We start from the raw sequence: 26,961 nt of genomic DNA on the forward strand, positions 1-26,961 counted from the left end.
ACACAAACCAGGATCAGTGAGAGGAGGGGCAGAAGAATAAGTATTTTTGAGTCGTTTATCACATTAAATCTAATAAATTAAAGAAATTACAGTTAAAAAGACAGTTTATTATTTAGGCTTATAAAGGCATTATATTGGAAGTTGTGGGACTTACATAATTAAGAAATATGTACTTTATTACATACTTGGTTAGATTCCTCTTGTATTTAACACCCTATTGTACTAGTGATTGCAGGTCAAATTTATTACATTTCATTTCTTCTGTAAAATGTCCACAAGAATATGCAATCTTTATACAATCAACATTAGAAAATAAGAACTGTTAGAAGGATTTCAAGATTTAATAACTTCATTTGTAAAACGCATCTACCATGAAACTGATGATGTTAGTACACCTTCATTTAACCTTCCTGTACAGTACAGATGGATTTTAATTTCTTGTCTTTAAATTACATTGTCCCTTTGTGCAGAACATCTCATAAAAATTAATCGTTCTTGCTTCGGCCTTTAAAATGGTCCATAAAGTTAAAGGCACCAAAGTAAACTCCAAGAAGCAGTCCCAGCTTCACAGGCACTATACTGGAAAAACAAAACAGACAATGAAATAACATTAAATTCAAAGTGCGATAAAACACTGAAGTATAAAAGAACACACTGAAGTGACATTACAAAAAAAGACAATAGGATGTCAGCTTCAACACTGCGTGTCTCTGGTAGGCAGATACACCACCTCACCGATACACCTTTGCACTGGTAACTTTAAACCAGTGGTTCTCAAGTCCAGTCCGGGGGTCCCCACTATGGCTGCAGGTTTTCATCCCAGACTCTGACCTCAACTATGCCAGCTGGTGGTTTCCAGTTTATGTTTTGTACCAAGTCACTATTTACAAACTAAATATGCTAAATATTCACAGAGTACGCAAAGGAAGAATGTAAGTGCATCAGAGTGATAATCCATTTTTTCTACTTTATATATTTATGATATGATATGATCATATCATATGATTATGATATTAGTAAACAATAGGCTAATCATAATAAGAAACACAAGTGTCTAAGAGTGAAAATATCAGCCTATTAGCATTCCATGTTGCTTGCACTGGTGTGTCCAACATCATTAGTTGTCAGTAATTAAATACAATTTCTTTGGAGTTTGCTCTCTTAAAAGTGAAGAGAGTTATACATTGAAAGATATGGCAAAAAATACAAATATTTCTCATAAACGAAAATCTCACATTGCTGTATTTTTCTGAATGAAGAATGAGAAGAAAAAAAAAAAGGCAGCTCCTGAAAATAAATCAGTAAAATAACTCACTGATTGTTAAACTGGTTTATCACAACAACCTGCAGCTATTTGGGGGCCCCCAGGGCTGAACCTCAGAACTTTGTGATTTATTTATAGCGTGGATGAGAGTTTTTTTGCAAGAAAAAACTTGAAGGACAAGAAATACTAGCACACATACAAGGATAATTACTGTACTTACGTAATGGAATCAGAGTCTTTAAAAGTGAGTGGTCCTACCTTAGTTGCCTGGCAGCCTTTTGCGGTTACTCGACAGGCACTAAAAAATTCGGCAATGCAAAATTATATCAGGCCTGTGGATTGTGGATTATTTTATAGTGTACTTAATACAAATGGTGGGTTTCAGATCATCTAAAACGTGTCAGTTTTTCATAACCTCTCAGATTTTTGCCATTAATAATGGCTGCTCCACCAAGATATGTTGTTTAGGGTTACCACTACACCAGAATGTATTCATCACAATAAGGAATATTACCTTTCTTTGTATTAATTGGATGTTTATGAATACAATAGTGTGTGTACACTAGTCACTTGGTAACTTGGAAATGAACCTTTTTTTTACATGGACTGAATCTCGCCTACAAATCTTCTTTTCCATCCTGTCTTGTGTTTTTGTGTATTCTCCTGTCTACAGTTAGGACAAGTGTTTTTCTTTGTCACTTCTCCATTTTTTAACATCATTGATGGCGGACAATAGTTTACCCCTCCCAATCACTGCTGAAACACATTTCTGCTTATATATATATATATATATATATATATATATACACACATATATACACACACACACACACACACACACACACAATGTTCTCTCCATCTTGCCTTAGTAGCAGTCACTCCTACTCAGAATCCACACACAGACGGCCATACATCACTGGCCAGACTGCATTTATATATTAAAAAAACAAAACACAAACACCCTTTAACTTTGGTATGCATACCATATTAATTCTTCTATAATTAACAGCTAGCCCTATTTAAAAAAATAGCGCAAAACAATTATTGACAATAGTAGGGGGGTCACCACGTCAAACTTCAGGTAAGGTTCCCAGCCTGAGTGGCCTGCGTGGAGTCTGCACTGTCTCCAGGTGCTTATGGGAACTTGTACTGCTTCCTGCTCACATTTTATGTTTGGTCAGCTGATGAGTGTAAGCCATCACGTTACAGTGTGGTGGGAGTAGGCAGGTCCTGCCACAGACTGTAATCCCAGCCTTTGCTGGCCACTGCTTTGCTCCCATTGTTTCTAGGGTAGGCTCAAGTCTCCCTCCACTCCATCAATGAAAAAAGTCAATACAGAAACTAAATCAAGATTTTGTTTATGTTGCATTTAAGCACAGCAGAACAGACTCCAATATCCCCGAAGACTGTATTTATTAAATATACACTTATCAGTGAATAATAAATCATTTTATTGATGTGAACATTGTGCTGCTTAATGGAAGATGCATCCTAGTATTAATCAAGTGAGATTAAATATTAAAAAAAAAAAAAAACAAAGTTGCAGACAGGTTTTCTGAAATAGTCTAGGTCAAACATGAAAGCAAGAAGAAAGCAATTAAAGTGCACTTTGCTATGGCAATAAGAAAAATAATAATCTGTGACGTTTCTTTTCCAAAGTTACATTTACAGTTTATAAAAAGACTTGTTTTTAAAAATGCTTTGAATGATCCCAGTTTTCAGTAACACCCAGGTATCTTCCCAAAAGATATCCAAACTTCGATGAAATGCTGTGGAGTGAAATAGCAAAATCCATCCATAAAAATAAATAAATAAATAAAATAAAACTACAGGTTAGGTGCATGTAGTCATTATTAATTCTGAAGACGAATATAACCAAGAGATATGCAAATATACCTGTGTAATATTTTACAACAAAAGACATGCATTAATTTGTCATGCTCAATTAGTGTAAAAAAATGAATAAAATAATAAGAATACACCATTTAAGAACACATTTCTGGAACCTTCAAAGTTCATTTCACTTAAACTGAACTTAACTACAGGAGCAGAAAATACAGTACCTTTATTAATAACCTTTGTAATATTGTCTAATATAAACTGAGCAGGTTTACCATCTCAGATCTGTGGATAAAATAATGGGAGTTAATTCACATGCAGGCCATTTTTAAGTAAGAAACTGAGAACCAGGCATCAGTTGGGTTTACAGCAACGGTTATCAGGTTCAGTCCTGGAAGCCCCCACTGGCTGAGGGTTTTCTTCAAAATCATTTTTTTTTCCCTTTTAAGTTAATTAAGCAAGCTGTTACTGACCAGTTTTTTTTTTGTAATTCAGAAATTACAAACTGGTTAATTTTTTTACTGAATGAAATAGGAATTTAAATGCATATGAATGTTTTTGTTCTTTAAATTTTTAGATTATTTATGCCATTATGTACTAGTTAGCACATGGGGGTAACACTAAAGTAGCTCATTTTTAGCTGTCAAAGTCACTTTTTTTGGTGTCTGCTATGCTTGTCATTAATTGTCAGTTTTCAGATACAATTAGGATAGCAAACTCCACACAATTAGTTTATTAAAAAGAAAGCTAAGCATCTAAAACTTATGTAAAAAAATAATATTTCATATAAATAATTTAAGACTGCATGCATTTTTCTAAAGACAAAATAAGGAAGAATTAATCTCACTTTTTAATTGGTGATCTTTAACAGGAAAGACTCACCGATTGTGAAAGATGTTGGAACAAAAACCTGCAGTCAGTCATGGTGGGGCGGTCCCAGGACTGAATCCAAGAACTACTCTCATCTAAGGTGTACAGAAAATAACCCATAGAATAAATCCTGTACTAAGGTTCAGTTTTGAAAATTACAAATTAAAGACTTTGATGATGCTTAAAATCTACATATAAACTGGTCATAGCAATTAATAACTTGATACATGCTTTTGAGGCAAGCACTGTGATGCAGTTCTAAGTGTTGCTGCCTCAAGGCCCTGGAGTTCCATCTCAAACCCCGGTCTTTGTACATATGTCTCCAGGTACTTTGGTTTCCTTCCAAATATCAAATGAGCAGTTTAGTTAAACCGGTGACTCAAATTTGACCCGGTGCAAGTCAGTGTGTGCATCTCCGGGTAGGCCCTTTAATGGCCTGGTGTCATGCTCAGGAGTGGTTTCTGCCTTGCACCCACAGCCAGACACTCTGAGCAGGTCATAAAATAAACTGAGGACTATAAGCTTATTACAAGACAAAACTTGCTTAGATATTTCACTTAGAACTATAAGCTACAGTATATTCCAAGTACTGCAACATCCCAAACATGTCACGGACATATAGTACACCAAATTTCCTATTCTTTTCAATATTCATCGATGGCTCATCTCATTTAGCACACTTTTTTTCCACCCAGTTTTTGTAGAGGGTGTATCGTGATTGCGTATTTTAAACGTTCTGTTTGGGGAAAGAAAAACAGCAATTAATAGAATTTATGAATTTGCTATGTCGTTTCTCATGTAAGCAGGAAACGTCACAAAAAGTTAATGTGCTTGCTCATCTTTTTTAGAGGAACTTTAGGATAGGAAGAACACATTTGGTAAAATTGAACATTTGTATATACCTGGGTTTAGTATGTACAGAGCCCCGAAAAAGGACACGAGCTAGAGAAAGTTTTACATACTCACGCCATGTTTTGTGTAGGCTCGTGATAGCGTTTCTGGGGGTACATGTATCACTTCAGGGGCTCAGTATTTTTCAGGTAGATCTGTTCTGCTTCCACAACTTTAACCCTTTGCAGTCGTATTTAATTTTCAACGTCACGCTACATTAGTCGTAATTAATTATTGAAAAAACGCCAATAATTACAGCAGTTATTTTTTTCAAGCACGTAGGAATAACACAGGCCACTTTTCTCGACCAGGCGACTGTGCAAATCGGTCAGAAACTTGCAGGGCCACCAGCGGTGGCCTGACGACCTATAGCGCACTTTTTACTAAGGCCAGTTTTCTGGCCTAACAACCGCAAAGGGTTAACTGTTGATAAGCTAGAACTGATCGAAAAGTTGACATGGAATTCACAGATATATTTTAATCTGGGACTTTCCCATGAAGGCATCGTTTGTATCCTTGCATCCCGGTACTTCATTTACGAACATCATTTGAAACAAAATTGAGTTTTAGAGGCTTGTTTCGCCAAAAGGGTTACAGTGAACATTGGTAGACATGCATGCATAAAAAAAAAACAAAACAACAAAAAAAAAAAAAAAACACAACATTCTTGTGAGTGCACAAATTGTTTTTTTTTTTTTTTTGCTCATGTCCCTTTAGGGGCTCCGCAAGCATGCAAGCATTTCAAAATGGTTATCTTAAAAATAAATAAGGTATAAAAGGAGCAGCTGCTCAAAATAACCTATAATCTCAATTTTGCAATGATCATGTCATTTTTCTAACCTGCTTAATCTAGACCAGGGTCACAGGGTAGATTTGATTTGAAGGGCTGGAGCCTATACCAGCAGCCAGGATAAGGCTCAAGGCTGGAACAAACCCCCAACAGGGTACCAGTCTGCCACACACACACACACACACACACACACAACCTCCAAACACACACTAAGGTCAATTTAGAGTCGCCAATTCACCTAACCTGCATGTCTTTGGAAAGTTGGACTAAACTGGACCACCTGGGGGGAAGCCACACAGAAAAGGAAACATGCAAACTTCATGCAGGGAGAACCCAGGTCGTCTTACCCCACTGCACCACTCAAAGAATATAGGTTGTAAAACGTATTGAGAAATTTAGGCACATTAGTAAATATCCGCCCCATTAACTTCCATGATATTGCAGTACACCGAGTTAAATAGAATATATGGCCATTATGGTCAAACTTTTGCAGTTATCTCAAAATAAGGCTCCAGAATGGTGTGAAAATGTCCTTGCTTCCATAAGGTATCAAAGGATATTTTTTATATAGTTTGTACAATCATGATCTGCCTGAATGTACAACTAAAATATCCTTTTTAACAGTTCTTTGTCCTCTGCTTACTTTACACCCATGCAGACTAGTTCTTAACTCTTATAAACCATCCATCCATCCATTATCCAACCTGCTGAATCCGAACACAGGGTCACGGGGGTCTGCTGGAGCCAATCCCAGCCAACACAGGGCACAAGGCAGGAAACAATCCCGGGCAGGGTGCCAACCTACCGCAGGACACACACAAACACACCAAGCACACACTAGGGCCAATGTAGAATCGCCAATTCACCTAACCTGCATGTCTTTGGACTGTGGGAGGAAACCGGAGTGCCCGGAGGAAACCCACGCAGACACGGGGAGAACATGCAAACTCCACGCAGGGAAGACCCGGGAAGTGAACCCGGGTCTCCTAACTGCGAGGCAGCAGCACTACCACTGCGCCACCGTGCCGCCCCTCTTATAAACCATTCAGAGTATTTCATTGCCTTTTCCTTTTAAAAGGCCCCAACACTTTGCTCAAGGATAGTGCTCAGGAGTTTACCACCTTTTCCTATGGTAGCTGTCAGAATGATACATCTCTTCATTAAATGGTCTAGCCACTGGACTCCCTTGATGTTTGTTTGAGCCAATGGCCAATTGGCTTTCATTTTAATGCCCATCTTTTGCATATTTGCAATAACTGTAAAACCTCTTCAGCACCATGTTCATAAGCTTACTAAAAACAACTGCACAATTTTTTCGTATTAAGAAGAAAACACAAATTTGCAATCAACAAGATGCACATTTAACCCACAAGTCATCAAAAATGAATGACCAAACCTTTACTCAATCACTTTCTAAAACCATCATTTGCATAAAATGATTACTTACAGTAGATTGTTTCAGCTAATCTGGCTAGGTTGATATCTGCATTCATACTTAAGACTCTACAGTATATGCATCCCTCCATAAGCCCTGAATTTAGTTGAAGCTAGTTCAGGAGCTAGACCAGCAGACCGTCTTCTCTAGGCCATTTATTTTTGTTATTAATTTAATTCCTTTTAAAACTCTGGCATAATAGTTAATTCTCTTTTTAAAAAAAAAAAAAAAAAAAAAAAAAGGTAGAGAATGGATAATTAAAACCCATAAATCCACAGAGATAATGTGCAAGCTCTATACAGACATATCATAAGAACTCTGGGGCCCAAGAGGCAACAGTGCTGACCACTAATTTGAGTAAAATCTAATTTATATAAATATTTCAAAAACCCTTTACAGTATTTTTCACTGCAGATAGGCATTTATATAAAAGATCAGTGCAACTGATTGTACTTACGACTTAAAACATTTATTACTAGAAAGCATATATTTGCACAGTTGGATTTGGTTTAGACAGAATTGTTAATTTTGCACTGTACTAAATAACACTGTAAAAATATGAACACATCTATTTATTCACTGATATGTAGTCTATTTAGCTTGCAATATCTGCTAATATTTTGACCGATAAATTTCTTCTCTTCTGTTACATAATCATTCCACTTGTTCCTGTTTGTCCCTTAACAAATGCGTTTAACATTACAAATGTTTGTGACAGACTGGTAACTGGCCCAGCTTAGTTCTGCCTTTGTACTCACTACTCTAATCCTTAATTATACTTGGAATTGGAGACATGGCTGGATAATCTGAATTAGCACCAAGAAAAGGAAAGCTTTTAAAATACTAAGAGAAACAAGCTCCTACTTTTTAGCTTGCTTGTGAACAGGGGTCAGTATTATTCAATGGCTGCTGCTTTTGCAGAATTTGGAGCAAACACAAGTCTAAACTGATTGAGTATAGTAACAGTTCTTATACTGGAGGTCATAATTTACATGAAACATTGATTGTCCATGGTGAAACAACTCAAACAGCATAAAAATTCTACTTTTTTTTTTCCACTGAATTATCTGTAGAAGTGAAAAAAAACCAAACCATTTGAATATAAATGTAAAGCTAACTGAAAGTTATACGCCATACTGACTCATCCATAATTTAAAAGAGGAGTTTTTATAAATTTAGGTAGAATCATCTACTGCATTTTGAGCAATGGACATGTAGAGTTACATATGTCTACACAATATCTTCAAGGCATGAAAACAACTTACTAAGTAATTATTACAAAGGACAGTGCACCTTCAGTTTCATAGTTCAATATGCAGCATTGAGTAATGTGTAAAACTATATATTAAGAAGGCCACATCTGCAAGTACCTACAGAAGGATTACTTACTTTTTCAAACCAAATACAAAATACAGACTCCGTGGCATCACAAGATAAACTTGTTCCTTCAGAATAGCATCTACTATCTTTTTAGCAGCATAGCTGGAATCTAAAATTGGAAGTAACCGTGGCCATCTATAAAAGATAAAAGTGGAACAGGAAAAACAAAAGACATTACTGAGCAGACTCATCTGAAATCTTTAACTATATAGTCTATTATTAATGATCTGTAGAATAATGATAACTGGGATGACATTTCACATGTTAAACATGAAACAACATCTGTAGCAGATCTGAAGGACATTGTCTTTTCACATTCACAATTAGCAAATATAAATAAAATTTGTACACATTTTACAGTATATAATATGGGCAAAAATATGTCAATACATGCACTTACTTTGATTGGCAGCCATCAAACATTCCAGTAGTTATGAAATAAGGACAAACAATTGTAGTTTTAATGCCATCCTTCCCAGAAGCAAGCATTTCCAAGCCTATGGACTCGGCAAAGCCAACAGCTGCAAACTTGCTTGCACAATAATCTTATGGAAGGAGAAAACACACAACATACCAGAAATAAAAAATTAGAGTGAGCTTCTGCCAACATGCTTTTAAATTCAGTTAATGTTAATTGACAATGAACTCTATTTTTTGTACCTTTTAAAATGGTAAAACAGTCTTAATAAGGTAAAAAGAAAACCTTCATTAAAAAGGGCATGGTCCACTTAATATATCAAATACACCATATAGAATACTAATGCCATATTTTACCATTTTTCCTTATTACATTGACAGATCCACTAAAAGGGGCACACACAGGTATGCATTTAATTTTTTTTTTTATTAATATTCATTGTTAATGTAGCTACTTTTTGATACAAGGCATGGGATAGGAATGGAAAGCCTACTGCCTTAAGATGAATTAATACAAAAAGCAGTTAAGGTTCCTCAGGACTCAATCACACATGATTAGAATGAAGTGGGATGGTATGAAAGTGCCACAGTGGCAAATTTCAGATTCTCTGTGCATGCAAAGGTATGCGATCAATGAGAAATTGGTCAAACACACACTTGGTACCATCAAAAAGGAAAAAAAAAAAACCCTTATCACAATCAGTTGTAGTGTTCACATTTGCCTTGTAGGTGTGCCTGCATGAGAAGCAAAAATTTGTCCTTGGCTGAAACAAAGCCGAACAAGCACAAATAAAACACAAAAGACACCAATATTTAATTTGGCACTTTCATTAACATTTTAAAACAGTATTCAACGGGTTTCATTTCTTTAATATGACAAAAATGCATATAATCCATTGTAAAATCTGCAATTCTCAGAGCCAATATATCAATTGTGGACGCTATGGGCGCTGTTGCCCTGGGAAACCCAACAGACAGACATCCAGGACACACGTAAAAAGCACTAAGTAGAATTTTTATATTTTGCTTCAATAAAGTGCACAAAGCACCACACCCTCCACAATTACAATAATCAATACTATAAATCAATCCTCCACTCCCATCAGCTTCGTCACCCAACCTCCCAACTCCGGCTCTCCAACAGTCCTTTTTATATTCCTTGAACCAGAAGTGCTCCTTCTCTTTTTCCGGGTCAAACACCACATCATCAGTCCTCAAATATCTCGGAAGTACTGTGGGCTTCCATCCTCATGACTCAGAAGTACTTCCGGGTTGTAAGAAAAGTAGGAGTCCCCAGGTACTTTATTAGCTCCCCCTGGCGGCACCCAACAGGCTGAGAAAATGGACTCCCTGTCCCATGATGCCCTGCGGGAATCCGGGGTACATTTACTGTCCAGGGGAGCTGCCACCTAGCGTCCTGGACAGGCTGCCCTTCTCCATTCTTCCCATCCTGGGACATCCTGGCCGGATTGAGCTGCCGGCCGTCTCTCACACAATATTTGTATTATATACCACAATTGAATATTACTAGCCTTTAATGCAGAGACTGTCAAGGTACTCAAAGTCAGTTTCCCCAGGTACATAAAGACTTAAAAATAATGGATTGACTTCTAGGCAACAAAATGGCAATAACTTAATTTGCGTCCCAAGTGTAGTGGAAATGTCATATAGTAGGGTTCATGGAAATTTCCACCCTTTTAGTGTCATACAACGTGGAGTCTATCAGAATTTATTTACTGGTGTGGGAAATCTGCACTATATTTTTTAAAACCTATTGAAAATTTCACAGCATCTTCTAGACCAACAGTTACCAGACTGCAGACCACAAATTTCAGCACAAACGGAATACAAAAACAGAGGATGTTTTATTCACAAGAACCACCAGCATCCAAGGCAGTTATATATTAAATGCTGCAATTGTGACAGACATTTTTATTTTCATTATGTGGATGAAGCCCAAACTCCAGCAACTAAAATTCATGAAATTGCCACCATCACTTACTCAAAATAGCTTGAGGTCAGACCAGATACACACACGCACACACACACATCTTCCACCTTGTGACATATTCCTACGGTTGTTCTTGTATCCAGTTTTAGGGCATTTATTTAGATACCAAATGTAGCAATGCTAATATGTTTAACCCAATTTTAAATAAGTTGTGGACAGCAATTGCCAATTTGTATCATAAGGATCCCAGATCCCACATTTCTGTACAAAAACTGAAATAAGCTTTACCTTTGCTGAAATTCAAGATGCAGTACGTTAGAAAAAGAGGATATTCAAACACTGCACATGTGTGTGTTATTTGCTTGATGGTAGCATGGTTGAACAGTGGCAAGCACTGCTGCCTCATGGATGTGGAGTTTGAAACTTTTCTTCCCACACCCCCAATGACAAACAGATTAAGTTAACTGGTGGGTCCTAATTGGCCCAGTGTAAGTTACTGAAATTGTGTGTTACAGACATTTTTTTTTTTTTTTTTTAAATAATCAGAAAGATAACCATTTTTGTTCCAGTTACAGAGGGAATAACACTCCTTAGCCTTGCCGGGAAAACCTATGGTGGAGGAAGTCCTGGAATAGTGATACTCTCAGATATGAGATTCAGCTGTCTGATGGTAACAATGGTAAATCCAGTCTGGTTGTGAAATAATTCAACCGCTATTTGTTCTTGTATAAATATTCACGCTTCCCCCTCCCCTCGGCCCACAGCCTCAGTCTCAAATTATTGCGAATCGCTCCTGCAAGTGAACTATGATTCTTAGCATGATGAGAGAAGTCACAAAATCAACTGAAATGTTCAAGGAGATTCTAGAAAAAACACCACACACAAACTAAATCCATTAAGTAGTTCTCTCGTGAAAAGCGGACAGACATACAGATATTGGATTTTATATAAATAGAGATGTGGGCTTGGAAGAAAAACTTGACTATGTACCCTCTGATATTTTAGGAAACGTCATAGAAGACTAAGTTTCCAGGGCTACTGCTACATGCAATTTTGTATTTGTTTTTACAGATGTTAAATGGTTTACTTCAAAGTATGATGAAGAAGGGAGAACAATTAGAAGTTCTGAGTGTAGGGTCATGGACCATCTCCTGCTAATATGTGGCCCTCTTTCTGCTGGATTTAAAGTTGAACTTTTCTACTGGTGAAAAGTACAAGTAATTTGTGTTCTCCTTCATGAGTGAAGGCAGAAGTACTTGTGATACTCGCTAATTATTAGAGTAGCAATAGTTTGACAAATGTAGGTTACAATTATAAAAAGACAAAACTTTCTTGAAAAAAAGAAAATTTTATATTTATTGGCTCACATGTTTCATCCCTTACTATCTTGATTACTAGACAGAGTTCACAAGAATGAAAGTATAAGCCTAAGTGTAAACAGGAATTCCAAGCTCACCACCATGTCTGACAGCACAAGAATGTTCTAAATGGAAAAACTATATTCAGATTGAGAGCAGTCAATTGAGATGTTTAAAGAATGTAGGTAAAATGATCCTGGATGTGTGTCTCTTTCTATCCCACTAGCATTGGGCCCAAGATGCACTTTGGGAGGCTTGAATATTTCTCTTTCTAATGGAATATAACCAAGGCGATGTCTGGCCAACTTGGTAAGTTGCCATTACAACCATTGAGTGCAAGCTGAAGTATATAATAAAAAAAAAAAAAAAAAAAAAAAAAAAAGCTATTCATTTTACTGTTTAGTATTCACAATAAAAACTGGAGACAGGCAAAAGAACTTAATGTAATCTGTTTTTAGTAATTATTCCTAAAATTTCTATTTAGAAAAGAAAAATTTGCATGTTGAACTTACTTTTTCTGGGAGAGAAGAAACACATTAAATCGAAGTGTCTGAAGAGCAAATATACTCATACATACATACATACCAAAACCGGTTTATTGTAATAACAATTCTTTGCATCAATATAGCACTTTTCTCACTACTCAAAGCGCTCAGCAATTGCAGGTTAAGGGCCTTGCTCAAGGGCCCAACAGAGCAGAGTCCCTATTGGCATTTACGGGATTCGAACCGGCAACCTTCCGATTGCCAGTGCAGATCCCTAGCCTCAGAGCCACCACTCCGCCCTATGATTATGTAGGCATTTGTTGTTTACTCAGTACAGTTCACGGCTGCACCAGAATACATTCTTAGTGATTGAATTAGGAGTCATCAGGTGTTTTGGGTCCTTCTGGACACCCTCATCCAGACGACCAGCCAGGCTGATCAATTCCCAGCTTGCATCCTAGTAACAGTCAAACATGGGATCTCCCTCTTTGCAATTCCTCATCAATAATAAAATGATACCATGCTGTCAGAATGTCCTTAGGAAAAAATGCTACTTTGGGTTTAAATAGTAAGGCACTTTTCAGTTTTATAATTAAATGCATCTACAAATGAAAGTTGAACCATGATGCTAGGGAAAATAAAATAGTTCAATGGCTACAAGTGAACAGGAGAAATCAAGTACTGAGCAAAAATAAGGCGCAACAAATTGAAAGGGAATTATTGATTGGCATTTTCATTCAATTTACTGAATAGTTTCTTTTGAAGTACCTGTTTAAGTGAATCAATTCGTTTTTAGGAATAGCTATACTGTACTGTAGTTCTGGGGTATCCCCTTTGTTAACATCACAAAGATAACTTAATATGAACATTCGTTTCATATATGTGCTTGTGTGTATATAAATATATAATTCAGTATATATTTAACATGATATTTCACATGCCATTACCTAGTACACAAAGCATAACACACATAAGATGCATAATTAAAATAAGACGTTACATTACAGAATGAAAAATGAATAAGAATTGTGTATCACTTAATGATTCATGAGTCAGGTGGTTCTTGTGTATATGCATTACACATCCACCAGCAGGCAGCAGCTGCGAAATGGAAAACAATGACTACATTACACTGAATACGCATGCGCTTTAGTACCAGTCCTGATGAGCGCCACTGAATCGATTTGTTTGTGTTCATCAATCAATTCAAAGGATTTCATTATATCAAATTTTCATCTCACCAATTCATGTTTTACAAACATCTGATGGACTTTTGGTTTAACTGTCAATGTGATAATGTGTTCGTTAGTCTGCAGCTTTTAGACATTAATTGTGGTAAATCTGAATATAAACATCTAAAATACTTAAGACTTTCAAGTTTGAGGAAAAAAAAAAAAAAACCCCCACCACACTACACAAAATGTACCGTATAGGGAGACAAGAAAAAAAAAAAATGTATTTATGTTTAGAGCTCTATATTTAGACAGATTTCTCACCTCTGTTCCATGGGTTTGTTTAAATTTAGAAGTATCACTATACAAATACAAGAAAAACAAACCAAAATAAAATACAGAAATAAATGAAAATATGTAAAGTGCCAAATACCTGCTAGGCCATTTACACCAATCAATCCCGCTGAACTAGCAATGCTCACCAGGTGCCCATGGTTACTTGCCATCATTGCTGGAAGAAATGCCTTGTATGTCTTTAGAAGGGAGGGAACAGAAAAAACCATAAAACACACACAAACACATTTAACATCAGCAAGATAGGAAAAATTAGCTGAACATTCAGAAATTATGAAGTCTGTTATTTTAAAGAGTGGTTTAAGAAAACAGAAACAACTAACATAAAACCAGAATAAAATTATATGAGTAAATAAAATAACTTGAAGTTTAAAAACAAGACTGAATTAAAAATAAGATAATTAAAACAGACACACAAATTACATGTTGTAGTACAGACACCTTACCCAAAAGTGAGCCAAGGTATTTACTTCAAGAGTTTTTTGGACAAGGTCATCTGGAGAATCCATAAATTTTTTGCCAGTTACAATGCCTGCATTATTTATAAGAATTGTAACATCTCCAACTTCTCGTTTGACCTAAAAAAACAAGTAGGACAGTATTAGGTTTGTTTTTCCAACATATTTTGAAGAAGTATAGAATCTAGTTAACTACTTACATTTGCATTAAGAAGGAGTCTGTTTTAGGTTCCAATTACTTTTCATCGATCCATCATCCAACCCACTATATCCTAACTACAGGGTCATGGGGGTCTGCTGGAGCCAATCCCAGCCAACACAGGGCTCAAGGCAGGAAACAAACCCCAGGCAGGGCGCCAGTCCACCGCAGAGCATGCGCACACACGCACACACACTAGGGACAATTTAGGATTGCCAATCCACCTAACCTGCATGGCTTTGGACTGTGGGAGGAAACTGGAGTACCTGGAGGAAACCCACGCAGACACTGGGAGAACATGCAAACTCCATGCAGGAAGGACCCAGGAAGCGAACCCGGGTCTCCTAACTGTGAGGCCGAGGTGCTACCCACTGCACCACCGTGCTGCCCCCAATTATTTTTTTCTTTGTTAAATAGAAGTATTAAACTCATTTTCTATAAATTTTTTGCTTTGCACCCTCCTCCTTCACCATAACCTAAAGTCTATGGGGGAGGAGCGAAAGCTTTAGATTCGTCAAAAATTTTGATTTCCAGTTTGACCTTTTAGGGTCCCCTGATACCGAAAACATCAATATCTCGATGATGGATGCGTGTGTCTGTGTGTCAGTTTCTTGAGGACGGTCTAGAGCTAAAACGGCTGGATGGAAAAGTACCAAACTCGAAAATTAAGCCTGTTTGGAGATGACGATGTGCTGATTAGTTTTTGAGCCAAATCGTGCAAGAGAAAGGCATTCTAGAGGAACCCTCAAATACCGTAATTCTGCAATTAATAATGAATTCTTCTCATCATTTGCTATCGTAATGACCTATTTTATGATCAGAAAGATCAGCATCAGAACGGTAAATAATTACAAAAATGTTATAGAATAGTTCGGGTAATTTGGTTCTTAGTGCGCAAAGCCTACTGACACTCACGTCCAAATTTTTTTTTTTTTTTTAATAATTGTCCTGAGTGGAAAAGAAAAAAGTAAACAAAGTGCTTAAATCAACTAGCAAGCTTCATTAGCTGTCATTCGTAAGATGTCCAATTATAAAAATAATGGATTATCCAGTTTGCTACAAAGCTATTCCAGAAGCTTACTCTTAATGGCAGCATGTGATGCAGCTCTCCAAGTCAATGCTCCTGTTGGCTCATTTTGGTTTGATCAACTAAAGGAATTTTTATCTAATATAATGCAGTCCATAAACATAAGATTTTTGACAGGGTGAGTACACTAAATTAAAAAAGCAACTTATTAAATTTTAGAAATGTATGCAAACCCTGGTTGCTATGTTCAAAATCTCAGTTTATTCTCTCTTCCATCAGACAAAAATACTATAAAGACACAACATTTTTCTTTGCTCGTTTGTCCATGCATTTGTGCATATTTATAACTTTTATAACAGTTATAGAGCAATCTGCCAATCAGAATGAAAACCACAATTGCCATCAAAGCCAGGATGTCTCCATCTATACGTCCCAACTTTGAGATACAGTGGGAGCCATCCTCACTGGGTTCAGAACATTCTGTTATGACACATGTTCAGTTCAGGACTGCGGAGAAGCCACACTGCAGACACTGTTAACCCTCCTCCACTCTGACAGACAGTACAGGTTCAGTACAGGCTAGAGGGCTCATCAATAGCTGTTTGTACTGAAAACTACATGAGTGTATCCTGAATTTGTCATTGGATGAGGTTTTTAATATACTACATGGGGTTTTATTTATGACTGGCTATTGGTGTTGCACTACTATTGGCAGTCTGTGGAGACATGCAAAGAATCACTATAAACCTGACAATAAATTAGATGACATTTTGGAAAAAAAAAAAAAAAAAGATTTACACCGATATTCTCAAATTACACATTACAGCACTTAAAGTGTTTGGGGTGGGGTGGGACCACCACACACCCAAACACTGCATATCTACTACATGTGTGTAATTTCTGTTAGCAGATGTCGTTTATTCTTTAAATTTATCAGGTATATGTCCAGAATCCCCATGGTGTCAGTCAGTACCATGTTTTGCTGTACACGTTCGGTTGTTTTTCTTTAGTGTACAGTGTGTACATCTGCTGCTAGATTGTAATCGTGTTTGGTCACTAAAGTAATTAGTGATAGTTTATAGAATATCATTAACAGTATATTCTAAGAATTGTTTGATATTTTTAAATAAGCCATCATTTTTACATTTGTCCACATTTCTCACATAAAATTTAAGAATATTGTTGTGACAGATCAGATATTATAGTGAAACACAGTTACGATTTAAATCCAGTGAAACATAATTTATTTTACAAAATTGAAAGGCATCATTTTAGTCAATAGTGCTATCAAATGTAATTCACAATTGCATCAAGCAAGCTGTTAGCATATATGGATGTCGACACTGTGTTCCTGCTTATAGCTTATTCAAACATTAACCAACACTAAACTGTAATATACAGTTTTAATTAAAGAGTAAAAATTTTAAAAGAGCTAGTGCACTGATCTTAATATTTCTCTTCACAACTTAAAAATTTCTGTTTAACACTTTCCTAAACTGTTCTACATGCAGCCAGAAGTTATTTTGTAGTTCAAGACAACTTAAAGAACAGCTTATCAGTAATCAGACAAATGCACTAGAAGAGAAAAAGGAGGTAACTTGCCTGATCAGCAACCCTGTAAATTTCTGTTTTGTTGCTACAATCACACTGATATGTATAGACTCTCAAACCTCCATTTTCCTTCACTAATCGAGCAGTCTCCTTATTGCCGTCTTGATTAATGTCCCAGAGTACAAGTGTGGCACCCAGTTTTGCAAACTCCAAGGACATGAGTCTGCCAATGCCACTTCCGGCACCAGAAATGAGGACAATTTCTCCTGCCACATTCTTTCTTCTTGTAGGAATAAACAGTTTTACAAATGCCTCCAGTAGATAATATATGGACAGGACCATCACCTGTAATGTTTCTAGGAAGAAGTTCATTTTTGAAAGGCAGGCCTCCTGTTTGAAAATACAATTTACATTTCAGCATGAAAGGTTTCAACACAGTGCAACTTTTCATACATAATACATCAATACTTGGATAGTCTCATAAAAAATTAAGTTTTATCTTGCTTCTCATATCTCTGCTGAACATTTTATACTTGCAACATTCTGTCAGTAGTCACCAAATCCCCTATTCTCCCTCACTTCTCCTTGGTTTCCTCAGACTTCCCAGAATCTCCTTTTCTCATATACACTTTGGGCACTTGAGTGCTCCACAGATCAAGAGCTTGTGCATCCAGCATTTTCATCGTTTTTGTGAGCGAGGTCGGGGTTAAACCATAACACACACACACACATCTTCCCCTACCCACCTTTTTCTTGTCATACACTGGCATACTACGATGTTTACTCCATGCAGCATTAAAAAAAAAAAAAAAAAAAAGAAAGCCAGCTAATGATATGTATGCAACAGAGGTAACTGACATGTCTTTCAAAATATCTCCACTGCCAAACTACTTATTTTGAAACCTGAGACAACCTGATTACACACAATGAAGAAGTGAAAAATTTCATTGTGATGGCTTTGTTTCCTCTTAACTGTAGTGTAGAAAAACCATGCTAACTTCACAGTGAAGTAACATATCTCATCCACTGTAAGCAGACAAACAATACACAAGTGCCTGCACCCTTCCTCTAAACACTTTACACATGATTAATATAAATATGGCCATATTAATCTATACATTTGTAATAGTTAAAGTGCATTTACATTAACAAGACACTTTCCATGTGGTATATTTCTGACTCGGAGTGCTGTTTAAATGATGCAATTCACTACAGCTTTCTAAGCCTAATGAAGGTTTATTTGTTGACATAATGCATTTCTATCATGCCACAAAACTGTAGTTAAAGCTTGCATCTGAGCAGTAAACCTTACAATTTGTTACTGTCCAATGACCAAAGTGCATTCTTTTCAGACCTATCAGAGGACTGATAGCTGCTTTGAAAAGTTTAATTCAAGGTTAACGTAAGAAGAAGAAGAAAAAAAAAACAAAAAGAAGGAATCAAAACATGCAGTACCAGCCATCGACCTAAACAACACTGAATTCTCTACATTTTTCCTGCTGCCTTTAGTGGTGGAGGTAATTCTCTCTCTCCACTTACACATACTGAGAACTTTATATATTTACCTGCCTGCCCCACTGCTTTCCTCTTTAAGTAGGTCCATTAACAGCAAGTCCAATTTGGGAGCCTACCCATTGCATTTGTGAATACAATTAGCAATTTAGCAGAAACGTGGAGTCTTTGTCTAATCAGCAATTTACAATGCCATTTTCCCTGTACTGGCAGCAGTGTGCGCAAAGATGGAACGAGAGACAATTTAATAAAGGGCACACTTCTAGTTGAATATAGTTTAGCTGCTTTATTGTCATATGCTACAATGACAAAATATTTTTTTTAATCTTCCCTTCAGTGAAGCATATATACATATAAATATGTAATACATGCAATAACTTGTACAGTTAATAATTACTTCTCAATATTTCACAACAAAAACATTTCACTATAGTAATAAAATGTACTTTGGCATACACTCACACTCAAAAAGGCAATCTAAAGTCATTTAGCTAAGCAGTAGGTCTTTATACCTTGTGGTGTTCTCTTTCCAATCAAACATGAAGAGTACAAGCAAACCCAACTAGGTACAAGTGGAAACACTACCTATTGACACATCTGCTAGGTTTAAAAATCTTTTTCAAAACATTTTGCACATAATAAAATACAGCATAACCTCAGTGCAGATTACTACTGTATTGCATTAGAGCAGAAAACACAGAGAAAAGAGACTAAATGTTGTTGAATCCACTTACTAGCTTACTAGTAAGAGATAAATAAGTGGGTTTATTAAACAGGGAAATGGAAAGTATCGAAGAGCAGCATGTCCTTGATATCTGTGATTGCACATTGGAAATTAGTACAGTGCCAGTTCATTGCAGGACACACTAATCCACAATCACACACACACATCTTTGAGATGTGGAAGAAAAACTGGATTACCCAGAGAAAAACCTATTAAGACAGGGAGTAACTATGCAAATGCCACTAGACAGAGGATTCAAACCCAGAATTCTGAACATGAAAGGCAACAAACTGTTATGCTGCAGAAAAACAAAATTACTGTAGGATTAGAAACTCTATTTACACACGTCAGTAATGTAGACATAGTCTGAACTTTATTTGCTCCAAAAAGTAAAACAGTTTTTTACAGAAGGTCAAGAAATGTTCAACAACAACAACCTCCTCCCTCAAATACACACACAAAAAGGGAGAAACTGTCTGATTTGGTGAAGATAAGACAGCAGTTCCATTAAGGCATTATAAAATCATATTGCCAAAAGGTACAGTATAAAAGAAGCCCCAGTTGCATTTCTAGACACACTTCTGATAATTTGTTTGCTAAAAGTACTCAGTCAGAGAGAAAATGTAAAGCATTGATAATAACCACCATCAGTTTTATCTTAATTTTCTCTTCCACATCTACATCCAGTGGGTTGAGAGTATACCCCATAAATGAATCTTCTCTCTTAATCAGGCTGATTCAGTGGGCTTGGGGAGATGTTACTGGCCCACAACACAACAGGATGGAAAACAATCACAGAGTTGTAAAACATGTAAAGGATGTCACTAACCAAGTTAAAGGAATATATTTTACTAAAGCAAGGGGGGTAGGAGTCTGCTCTGCCAGTTCTTTTTTAGTTCGCCCATCATAGGAGACCCATCCAGCCTGTCATTGATGCGTTTTATACTGATTAGTTTTTGTATTTGCTACTGTACAATATCTTGTTTTCTCTGTAATAAGGCTTCTGATGCTGCAAACATTGATTTAATAAGGAACATTTATAAACAATGATGCAATTCAAGATACACATAGCATTTCTTGCATTCACGTTAGTTGAACACCGACTCTAAAAAAGTAAAGGATTAAAAGAAAAAAAAGTTAAAAACTTCCAAATCACAAAACTTACCCCTTACAGATATAGTGCATGCACTTTTTTCTACCAATGCCCATTTTCCAAATTTTCTGTTAAAAAAAATGCATTGCTGGACTTAACATTTTATGATAGTTTGCCAGCAGGGTTTTCTATCCATCTAGCATACTGAATTTACATAAGGTAATATACTTGAATGGCACTGTAGTGCCTGGGACGCAGTCAGCTAAGACCAGGGGTCTCATCTACAAATGGTGCGGCTGTACGCACAAAAATGTTGCGTACACTCGTTTCTACATAAATTTTGACATGTATAAAAACTAAACTTGGTGTAAAACCACGTACATTTTCATGTCAGCCTCCCACCATGCTTTTCTGCTGGGTTTTGCAAACTGGTGGCACCCAACATCAAAGCACTGCCATTGTTTTGGTGTGGTTTCCCTTCTCTTTTACATTCGCATCCATGACATGGGATTTATCTAATACACCGAAATTAATTGCATATTATTTACAAATTTAATTCACTTGACTGTAATCATTCTGTAGCAATGTGTGGCCAAACTATTTCAACTACCACAGCTACTTTAGTGTTGTTAGAAGACATCACAAATGGAAGAATTAGAGTGTGCTTATTTATAGATGCTGACGATTGGCTTCTAAGTTGATTGAGATTTCCAAAAGCTTTGCTCTTGAAGCGGTGTTCTGAACTAGCTCCGGCTTTACAAAGGCAGACTTTGAGGAATTGTGCTCTACCCGATTCTTTGCAAGTTCTGTCTACTCTCGAGTTTTTAGCCCCAGGAGCTTTTCAGCTTGAACTTGCTGATTGATCAGGTATTTCACAATCATCTCCGAGTCACACCATGCCAGTTGTATGGGATGGCATGATCCGTTTGTCATCCAGATAAATAAGATTTCCGTACACTGTGGTGTTGAACTGGGAAACATCAAAGTGCAATTCATTTAACAAATGTAATCAGAGTGGTCAGCTACACGCACATTGCTACTGCAATGGCACTGGACAAGTAATATCAGCCAGGGATGAATCAACAAAAGAATGAACTAGTATTACCTCATTTATAGCAGAACTGCCTTTAAAAATGGCAACTCTGCACTGTCACATGTGCTGACCCCCAACTAGTGCAGCAAAAGGTAAACAGTCCATTTAAAGACAGCAAGTCATCTCAAGCAGCCACGTAAAGAGCAGGGAATCGATCCACTGGGGCACTTGGTGAACACCACACTATAAAGGCACCTTCAGAAAATGAATTTGCTTATATTAATAGAATGGAAATGCTTTCTATTTATGTGCTGCTCTATAGTCCACAGAAAGTGTGTTGCTTTGTGCAAGCATGTAGCATGCTGCATTATGTGGCACACAATTGTGGCTTGCCTGTACCTGAAGAGATTACCCTGACCCACCAAAAGATTAGCCAAATCGGACAGCATTACATCTTTGTTTGAATGTAATTTGCAGAATAAAAACAAGTAATCAGATGCAGCATTTATTTTTTTTAATCAATTCATTTAAATTTGTGGTCGATATCACAAAGTACAGCCCTAATATTCCTTAGTTCATTGGCCATTGGTTCTCTTACAACATCCACTATTGCATTTTGTGCCTCCACCGCCATTAGCACACAGCCAGATGGTCACCCAGCGGTTTCCAAGGCAGAGGTGTGTGAGCAGCCCTGCCTGAAGATGTGTTGGGCACAGCAACACTATCACAGTGTGGATTTGCATCCTCAGCACAGAGGTCAGCGTTTGTAATATTGTTGAAACAGATGATGGGTTGAGACTGCCCTTTTCATGTGGCCTTTGATATCTGTTTTTTTTTTTTTTTTTTTACACATTTTATTATTTCAGGCACTGCGACTTTCTGAACTTGAGCTTTTGACCGTCTCTGTCTTTCTTTATCACTCGATTAACTTCCTTTTGTTGCTTATACCCCTGCTTAAGTCAAATAGCATGTTTTTCCTTGCCTCAACTTCTCATTTACTGAAATTCTTTATACATGCTTTTACCTTTATTTTTTTAACAAAACACTGAACAAAAGGGGTAATTTATATTTATTTGCATATTCAAATATGCAAAATTATGGGAGGAGTCAGGGTGGGGCTGCAAGTGTGTTCAACTGTATTAAATTTCACGTTCATTGGGGTTTATAAAGGGGAAGTGCGTGGAACTTTGCTTACGCACAGTTTTATGCTTCTGGAATTTTAAAGAATTTCTGTAAATAAGATTTTCTGAATGACAGTATGCTGAATTATCTGAGCATTTACCATTAAGAAGATGAGTTATATTTTCTAATACAGTGATCCCTCGCTATATCGCGCTTCGTCTTTCGCGGCTTCACTCCATCGCAGATTTTAAATGTAAGCATATGTGAATATATATCGCGGATTTTTCACTGCTTCGCGGATGTCTGCGGTCTACAGTACGTGTGCTTCCTCAGTTGATTTGCCCATTTGAATTCAAACAAGGGACGCATTTGAATTCAAACAAGGGACGCTATTGGCGGATGGCTGAGAAGCTACCCAATCAAAGCATGCGGTTAAGTTCCTGTGTGCTGCTGATTGGCTCAGCAACGGAGAGCTGCAGTAACCAGGAAGTATAATCTCACTCATTCAGAATTAATGCACGTTACTGCCAATGCTTCAGGATTGCAGAAAAGGTAAAAGTTTTGGATATGTTGAAGGAAGGGAACAGCTACACCGCTGCAGGACACCATTACAGCATCAATGAGTCCACGATTCTTTTTATTTAAAAAGGAGGAAAAGCATATAAGATCTACGGCCACAGTGTCCTTTAATCAGGGCGCAAAACGAGTTGCAAGTGGACGTGATAAGGCAGTAGTCTGGATGGAATCTGCTTTAGGGATTTGGATTGAAGAGTGATGGAAGAAGAACAACGGCGGTGCTAAACAGTCGCCTGAAGAGGCTCCTTTAGAAGAGCTGTAACGCTATCCTTTGTTGTGCAGTAAAATTAAACTCATCGTTAACGGACAAGTCGTTGTGTCATTGTTGGTGAGTTACCATAATTAATTATTTACGTACAGTACTTATTACATGTACATAGTTTAGTGTCGCTGTACACACATTTTACTTTATACAATTTTTCTTGTATTGTACGTATTTATTGCTGGTGGCCTGTCTGTTGTAATGGCTGTAACGTATTGATATCGGAGACGCTCGATATCTTTAAAATAATATTTAGGTTTTACTGTATGTAAACTGTGTTTACATACATAATTTCAACGAATCTTACCTAATATCTAAGAGAATACAAAGGGTTTATGCTGTATAACTGTGCGTGAAATGTTTATAATAGTGTGGGAGAGTTTATAAGGGCTTAAAATATATAAAAATAACCATATAAACATATGGTTTCTACTTCGCGGATTTTCTTATTTCGCGGGTGGCTCTGGAACGCAACCCCCGCGATGGAGGAGGGATTACTGTAATTAAAATTAAGCTATGCATTTTAACACATTCTGTTTTTAATATGACTCTGGACAATGGCAGCGTGCTGTCTGTTGGACTGACGTACAAGTAACAATTTCACTCTACTCTGTACACCTGACTATACTAAATGGGTAACCAGAAATGCTGGCAATCTGGTTGTTTTAATCTCAAAGGCTGCTGACGACATCCTAGATGTGAAAAAGTTACCATATCATCAAATAGGCTACACAGGGCATTACTTTCATCGTACCATGTACACATGAAAATATTACTACTTCTACTACTATAACACCAATGATGTTAAGATGTTTTATGGGACATTAATATTGTCCCTGTGACATTGTAGGAGAATGTGAATGAACCCCGCAATTGCCGACACCCCACCCAGAGCAGGCTCTACATTCCACCAGAAGACAAGATGATAGGCTCTAACTCCAGCAATCCTAAATTAAGTGGCCCATGTTGTGGTGCCTTTTGGTTTTGAATACACTGTTAATGCCCTCAATATACTTGGCAGTTTTCAGAGTTTGTTACACTCAAATTAAAGAGAAACCTTGGACATACTATATTTTAAATTATGAAAGAAGATGGAATGGAGTATTTTTTAAACTTAGAATTTGTTCCTATAAATTAATTTTTGAAAAATCCCTTTAGCTGCCATGTAAACAACTGGGAATTCCTAATTGTAGACATCTGGGAACTTCCAAGAAAATTTACACTGTACTGCTAGGAATAAGGAAATCTAGATTATCACACTTCGCTTCTTGCCATCCTGATCTTCAAAAGAACATCAAGACTACAAAAGGGTTGGCTGGAGGCTTTACTTGTCTATTTATTCCCTCCCTATACTTGCATGACCAGTTTACGGTTATGGGAGCAAAGTAGAGACCTGGGTTCGCTTCCCGGGTCCTCCCTGCATGGAGTTTGCATGTTCTCCCCGTGTCTGCGTGGGTTTCCTCCCACAGTCCAAAGACATGCAGGTTAGGTGGATTGGTGATTCTAAAAATTGGCCCTAGTGTGTGTTTGTGTGTGTCCTGCGGTGGGTTGGCACCCTGCCCGGGATTGGTTCCTGCCTTGTGCCCTGTGTTGGCTGGGATTGGCTCCAGCAGACCCCCGTGACCCTGTGTTTGGATTCAGCGGGTTGGACAATGGATGGATGGATGGACAATGCTCTATAGAAAATGGATTTTAACACATGAAATTTCAGAACAGCTAAACTTTCAAACACTTCACTAGGTGGACAGCTGCAAACTAAAATCACTGGGGGGAAAAAGTGCTGGCACATGCTTGCCTGACATCTTGCACACATATTATGACCCATTCTACCTTTGACTAGCTTAAACAAACAAGCAACTAACGAGGACACCAATACAATTTCAGCAAAGGTATATTCACGGATTAATCACCACATAATTGTCAGGCTGGATACAGGGCCGGCGCCACCATTAAGGCGAATTCGGCATTCGCCTAGGGCGCAGACCGGGATTAGGGGGGAGTCGCTCGGGATAGATACTGATCTGTCGGTTGGCGCCCTGATAAGTTTGACCTACGGCGCAAAATAACTTAGCATCGGCACTGGCAGGATGACACCATGCTACAAATTCGGACTTCTCGTTTGTGTTCAGTGTCAGACGGGATGGTTTCACACCCAGTAAAGGTGCTGGTGTTGTCTTAAATAATCTCGGGCAGGTTGATCAATCCTGGAGTCTGCATAATCAATGCTGTGTATATTAATATATTAAAGAAATGCAGTCCTCTACTTTCAGGCACGGCATACTTGAACTCCACGCCCAAATCTCTAGCACAACTGGCCTGGTGAATAACGTAAACTGATGAGTAAACGGGTTCCCCCAGGACAACCCCGCGCCTCTTCATCTTTTTTGTACTGACTTTAAAGTACTATCGAAAATTTGTACAGCGACCAATCCTGACCAGAGTTGCTCAACACAAATGTTAGACTACTAGTAATTATAACGCCCTGGAGCAGTTAACCCTTCACCTGGCTTAGAAGGGCTGCGCATTGAGGAGCCGAACATACATCATGAAGGCATCTACCGCTTTCACCCAACATATTACAGAGAGGAGTAAACTTGCATAAACTTGGTTTTAAATTGACCACGTTTCCCCAGCGTCCATTTAACCGATACGATGAAAAATAAAGAGAATTGAGAAAGCGCACCTTACATCCTAGAAGTGTCACATGAAACTGCTGAAACAAAGCAGCCAGTTCTTCCCGTGCCAAGCGAACTTTTATGATCAGGTTCGTTATTCTGAACACACCTATATTTTTGTGAATTTAGTCGTCCGTATCCAAATATATCAGCAAGTTTTTTTTCAGTATTATAGAGAGCACTTACCGAAAATGCTGTTGCACAAGTTGAGAGGGAAGGGAAAAAAAAAATATATCCGCGGATACAGAGAATCCGGTGCCTGCTGTCACGCCTACAATTTATACACTTTCCAAACGGACATTGGGCTTTTTATCTAGAGTTTGACATAGAAGGGGCGGGCACATCACAAACAGCGGACTACACGATACAACCTTTGAACGACATGACACGCTGTGAGGCAACTTGCTCAAAAAGTCCTGGCAGATGTGGCCCCAAAGATGGGGAGGTCCGCGCATGTGCCTTTTTTAACACACAGTTTTTGGTGTTGCAACATTGAATGGGTAATAAGCGACACAAATTAGAA

At 37.5% G+C, this 26,961-nt stretch overlaps 1 protein-coding gene across 2 annotated transcripts; it reads right to left on the minus strand.

The window, feature by feature from the left end:
* Nucleotides 1-86: 86 nt before the first annotated feature.
* sdr16c5b (short chain dehydrogenase/reductase family 16C, member 5b) lies at nt 87-26,961 on the minus strand. Of its 2 annotated transcripts, none has more exons than XM_028803548.2 (7): nt 26,625-26,950; nt 17,493-17,831; nt 14,653-14,784; nt 14,286-14,385; nt 8,870-9,014; nt 8,479-8,604; nt 87-579 (listed from the first exon to the last, which is right to left on the minus strand). In XM_028803548.2, exons 2-7 carry the CDS (start codon nt 17,811-17,813, stop codon nt 486-488), a joined length of 918 nt encoding a protein of 305 aa, XP_028659381.1. In that variant the 5' UTR covers nt 17,814-17,831; nt 26,625-26,950; the 3' UTR covers nt 87-485. The 2 variants fall into 2 exon arrangements, with proteins under 2 accessions (XP_028659381.1, XP_028659382.1); XM_028803549.2 differs by lacking the exon at nt 87-579 and adding an exon at nt 2,661-3,033 and having other exon boundaries at nt 26,625-26,961.

Source organism: Erpetoichthys calabaricus, chromosome 6, assembly GCF_900747795.2.
Source record: "Erpetoichthys calabaricus chromosome 6, fErpCal1.3, whole genome shotgun sequence".
NCBI classification, from domain to species: domain Eukaryota; kingdom Metazoa; phylum Chordata; class Cladistia; order Polypteriformes; family Polypteridae; genus Erpetoichthys; species Erpetoichthys calabaricus.